Here is a 6,000-nt window from a genome sequence, read left to right on the forward strand (position 1 = left end):
CTTTCACTGATTGAATACAGGATGAACCTACGAATATAGGTCTCCTGTCTGAAGATGTGTGTCAGTGAGAAATTATGATAAATATCGTTATACTGTGAGTAGTTTGACAATGATTATGAAATGAATATGATTATTTCATGTGTAGATAAGACATATGAGATCGTTATATTGTATTTTGATTTCAGCTACCGTCATTGAGAAACTATTGAAAAACCATTACTTAATGGATTAATCAGGTTTAATATGTCGCTATACAGCAAATTATGAACAGCTCCTGAGGATGCCAACGGCGAAACACAGCACTGTGTAGAGCTGCAAATCGTTGTTTCATATATGTCATTGAAATAAATTTGTGAATACCATCAAGAAAAAATTTATTCAACCATTTTTTTTCAAAAGCTGATGAAGGACCATTATGATATGAAGTAATTCAATACGTTATGATGGGACAAAACATCTGATTTGTGAGTGTAAGAAATTTCCAATAGAGGATTTTGAATATAACACTTTATGGACATATGGACATTTCATGGGAAGAGTTTTGTAATATTTGATATACAAAATATTAATTGTTATGTTTAGAAATAACAGACTTCATGTGTTAGTGAAGAATTGTGACATTTATTAAAGAAAAGTGTTTTTTGAATATATTTCTATTCCTATATATTTTTGCAGACATGTTTAAGGACCAATTGGGAAACCCCAACCTGCTTATAATCGAACGAGAAAAACGCCCAAGTTCCGACCTAAATCGGGAGATGGACGTTTATCTCACAAAAACGAATAACGCGGTATAATCGAAAGCCGAACTTGGATGTTTTCAACTGCACTCCATCGCGGAAGCATACAAAGTTGACGGGGGCGTGTCGGAGGCTTGGTGAAGGCGGGACTGGGGCATGGTTATCACCTGAACAGAGATGGGCGCCTTTCGCCGATAATGGAAAAAAAGTATGCGTTTGTAGCTAGAATTTAGGGCACTTTTCCTGGACCCTGTTTTTTCACGAATAAGGCCCCAAAAAGTGCCCTAAATGACCAGATTACCCCCAGAGGGAATCGGGGATGACCTCCCCTGACTCCCCCAGTGGTCACTAACCCCCTCCCACCACAAAAAATGATGTTTCACAACTTTTTATTTTCACCATCAAATGTCATACCCACCTCCCTGGCAGCAGTTTGCAGGTCCCTGGAGCAGTTGTTAGGGGGTGCAGTGGACTTCAGGCAGGTGGACCCAGGCCCAACCCCCCCCCCCCCCCCCCCACCTGTTACAATTGTGCTGCTTAATGGGGGAAGAGGGGTTGGTGGTTGAGAGGCTAGGATGGGGGAGGGCAGACTTTTTATACGGGGTCTGTGCCGGAGCCGGTGATGGGAGGAGGGACTGGTGATTGGGAGATGGGAAATACTGCTGCACAGATTTATACGGCTGTGCCCTGGAAAAGACAGGTACAAATCAGGGTAAGGTATACACATATGAGTTTATCGTGGGCAGACTAGATGGACCGTGCAGGTCTTTTTCTGCCGTCATCTACTATGTTACTATGTTACTATGTTAATGCTTATTAGTCGTCCAACCCCCCAAACCCACTGTACCCACATGTAGGTGCCCCCCTTCACCCCTTAGGGCTATAGTAATGATGTAGACTTGTGGGCAGTGGGTTTTGAGAGGGATTTGGGGGGCTTAACACACAAGGGAAGAGTGCTATGCACCTGGGAGCTCTTTTACCTTTTTTTTTTTGTTTTTGTAAAAGTGCCCCCTAGGGTGCCCGGTTGGTGTCCTGGCATGTGAGGGGGACCAGTGCACTACGAATCCTGGCCCCTCCCACGAACAAATGCCTTGGATTTATTTGTTTTTGAGCTGGGCGCTTTCATTTTCCATTATCACTGAAAAACAAAAACGCCCAGCTCACAAATTGTCGAATAAAACATGGACGTCTATTTTTTGCGAAAATACGGTTCGGTCCGCCCCTTCACGGACCCGTTCTCGGAGATAAACGCCCATGGAGATAGACGTTTTCGTTCGATTATACCCCTCTGTGTATATTTAGAAAAACTGGTTCCATTCAATCCTGATGTACAATAAAGACAGGAGGTTTTTTTTAGCCAGTGATGAGTGCGTGGGTCTCCCTAAAGTTGATCTATATTGACAAAGGAGTGTCCTAGCATCTGCTTGAGGCTTTTCCTCCGATATCACAATATACCACACCGATATTGATATCCTCTATTTTGATTGGTTGTTTGAACAAAGTGATTTTCTACTAGCTTCAGTGTGATATTTAGATTAACTGTGCATTAACCAGTTAGTGCAGGAATGCCCACTCTCCACGTGTGACATGGCCTCTCAAAACAATTACAAAATAAAATTATTGCACGGTTAGCACTCACACATGCTAAAACTGGAACGCTTTTACACATTCCACAGTAGTCTATTTATGCTGTGTTAAGCACGTGTTAATACAGCTCAGTAAAATGATCCCTTAGTTATAGTATAAGTACTGAACAGCATTGTCATGCTGACACACGTTCACTGAGTTGTAAGAGGAGTTTGTCTCTAATATTTGGTGACAGCAAGGGAGTTGGGCAGACCTTGGCAGCTATGAATGAAAGAAAAACAAACATACACAGGAATCCCTCGATCAGGGGTTTATACCCCATTCAATTCCCTAATTAGGTTTTGGCCCTGTATCCAAAAATTGTAAGCTGTATGACTTTGTATGTATGGAAGACTTGTTATATGATATTTAAACATTGCAGTCAGTTTTGATTTCAAACATCTGTGGCATTTAAATGTATACATGAAAATTTAGCACCAGATAAGTGTCACTGAAGATCAGGCCCAACAGCATTAGCAGCAGCTTTGTACATAGCAAAAATCAATCTCCTTATTTTGCAATTGAACTTCAGATTTTCTGGCTTTTCTATGAATAAGGAATTTTTTTGACAGTTGAGAAATTTTGCCAGTTGAAATTCTATTTATAGTTGCTAAAGGGCAGGGCTCCTCAAGTCCAGTCCTCGAGGGCCAAAACCTAGCCTGGCTTTCAGTATGTATGAGATAGAAACCAGGCTGATTTATGGCTCTTGAAGACCCCTGCCCTACAGCAACAATAAATAGAATGTCAATTGGCAAAAGTTTTCAGCTGTCAAAAATAAAAATCCTTATTTGTAGATAGGCCAGAAAGTCTGAAGTTCAAGTAGAAAACCAGGGGATTATTCATAGCAGAAACCAAAATGGCTGCCAGTGCTGTGGGACTCATATTCAGTGACCCTTGGTGCTAAATTTTCCGGTATAGATTTAAATTCCACAGATGTTTGAATACAAAACTGACTGCAGTGTTAAAATATCATAAGAGGCTTTTTTTTTTAATAGTCTTCCATACATACAAAGTCATACAGCTTATAATTCATGGATACAAGGCCAAAACCTAAGTAATTAGGGAACTGAATGGGGTATAAACCCTTGCTCGAGGGTTTCCTGTGTATGTTTGCCACAGGTTTTGTTTGAATCCAAAACTGACTGTGGAGTTTAAATATCAGAAGGGGCTTTTTTTAAATACAGCTTACAATCCTTTAATATAGGGTCAAAACCTAAGCAATTAGGGAATTGGATGGGGTATAAACAGTGCGAAGTGTGTGGGTGGGGGGAACCTTGGTTGATGTGGCCCACATCATAAATGCTACCATGCAGAATTAGGGCAGGTTCTGACCTGACTGGTGTCTAGGTTGTAGAGGAAATTTCATATTTGCAGGGAAGCTTGATTTTATTAAGACTTATTTTTTTCCTATTATGTCTGTGAAGGTGAAAAAAACTTTAGGAATTGGGCCCAAAGTTTACTTCAACTTGTATTCATAATTTCTTTTTCTTTTTCATTTAGGTTCAATTTTATTTACAACTGAAATCCATGCTTCCGGGAGGAGGATGTGAGGAAACAAAGCAGTCTCTGTGAGCACAGCTTAAAGATGTAGAGAAAAATGTTAACTGAAGACTTTTTTTTTTTTTTAATTGTGATATTTTAGCCTGAAGCCTAATTTAATTTTCTACTCTCTGAGCAGCGGAATGAGCCTGTAGAGCTGTTCCTTATAGTGAAATAAGGAATGTTAGTGCTTTTAAAACTTTTTTCATTTATATTAATCTCCACTTTTTCTTATACAGTACATTTAAAAAATACATTTCTGTTCTGTTGGAATGATTTTTTTTATGTTCATATTTCAATTCTTAAAACAGTTGTACTACCAAAATGTTTTATTCAGTCAATCATTTAGATCCCATTTCTTGACTTATTTTGTAGAAGTAAAACTTTTTTCTTAAATCTCCCCTTCTAAGGAAAGTGGGATAATTCTGTGGTGATCATAATTAGCAATCTCTGCCAACAGAACCAGGTTCTATTGGCGTGTAGAGGATTTTATGGGAGGAGGTTTTTAAGAATAAGGGACATGGACATAAGTAAAGATATGCAACTTGACTAAAAGCCAAATATGGACAGAAAAAGAATTGAGATTAAAAATCGGGTATACACACAGAGCCATGGAACAGGCAGTTTGATTTATTTTTTTATATTCTTTTTGTAATGTTGGTAGTACTGCTGCTTTAACTAGAATGAAGTGTGAAATTTTATTTTTGTTGAACATGTTTACAGAAATATTTGGCATCATTGTACGTGATCTGTCTTCTACTATTGTATAATCTTGTTATTGTCTACTCATAACATTTCTCCTTCTCAATAAGTTTGTACATCAGAATGGTTATAAACTGAACTTTTGAAATATAACTTTTTGTGGTGTAAGTGTGTTCAAATTTTTTTGCTGTTTTGCTTACTACTACTACATTTCTAATACTTGTGTTTTGTCTCTATATCCTGTTACTTACAATGGGTACTATTGGTTTCTCACTGAATATCATTTCTACATTCATCTATAAACTACCATGCAGCGTTTGAGAGAGAAATACCAATATTCTCTCACTTTATGTTGGCATGTAGCTTCTGAGTGCCAGTGTAGTGCCTTACATAAAATGTTTAGGAATACATGTAACAACTGGAAATTAAGGGGGAAATTCATCAAGGCGCGGTAAAAGTTCACCTTTTACCATACCTTGATTTACTGCTGGATTCAGCAACCTGCAGGATCCCAGTACCATAGGCTACTGAATCCCGTGATAAAAGAATAACACTGCTTTCAAGACACCTCACAAGCAGCATTATTCTGTGTGCCTGAGACCATTGGGCCACAGGGTTCAGCTCTCGGTCAGCCCAGCCCCTCAGGTTCAAGCCCCTACCTCCCATGTAGCCCCTGCCCCCTCAAAGAGCTACCTTCATATCATAGGTGGTCCACAGGCAGGCGCAATGCACACTTATTGCTGCTGAATCTAGCACCGCATTGAAAATGGTGTCCCTATCAGCAATCTCGAGCAATGCTCCTAGGTGGTGAAATAAACACTAGCAAAAAGCTGAGGTTATATTATTGTGCTTTTTGGACCCTAACACAGCGAAAGTTGTTTTTAGGGGATTTGCCTAGTAATGGGATACAAAGCATACAAGTGCATGTTTTGCATCTTATTACCACTTAGCATGACTTAAATATCACATTTCTTTTCATCAAGCAGCATTAGTCTAACTTCAAAGGGCCTGCACCAGCTTCAGTTGATTCAGAATGCAGCAGCAAGACTCATAGAAGGTTGCAAGCGACATTACCACATCACACCATTTTTGCAAAAATTTCATTGGCTACTACTACTACTACTTAACATTTCTAGAGCGCTACTAGGGTTACGCAGCGCTGTACAATACAGGGCTAAATTTAAAACTCATCTCCAAGGCCTTGAAAGGAAATGGCCCTGAGTACCTGAAAAATAGGATGATCCTCCACACACAGCCAAGGACACTAAGGTCCTCCTGAAGACTATCACTAACCACACCCTCTCCAAAAGCCATTACACGATGTGATACCCACAAGCAGGCCTTCTCCGCAGTAGCCCCCACCCTCTGAAATGCATTGCCTGAAAGGCTCCGC

General features: G+C 39.7%; 1 protein-coding gene across 1 annotated transcript in view; it reads left to right on the plus strand.

The window, feature by feature from the left end:
* The window catches only part of NUDT21 (nudix hydrolase 21), a 268,670-nt gene extending 263,910 nt beyond the window's left edge, over positions 1–4,760 (plus strand). Inside the window, exon 7 of the mRNA XM_030203704.1 lies at positions 3,867–4,760. Coding sequence (XP_030059564.1) covers positions 3,867–3,888 — 22 coding nt within the window. The 3' untranslated portion in view covers positions 3,889–4,760. The remainder of the gene's footprint in view (positions 1–3,866) is intronic.
* The last annotated feature ends 1,240 nt before the right edge of the window (positions 4,761–6,000 follow it).

This window comes from Microcaecilia unicolor, chromosome 5 (genome assembly GCF_901765095.1).
Source record: "Microcaecilia unicolor chromosome 5, aMicUni1.1, whole genome shotgun sequence".
NCBI classification, from domain to species: Eukaryota; Metazoa; Chordata; class Amphibia; order Gymnophiona; family Siphonopidae; genus Microcaecilia; species Microcaecilia unicolor.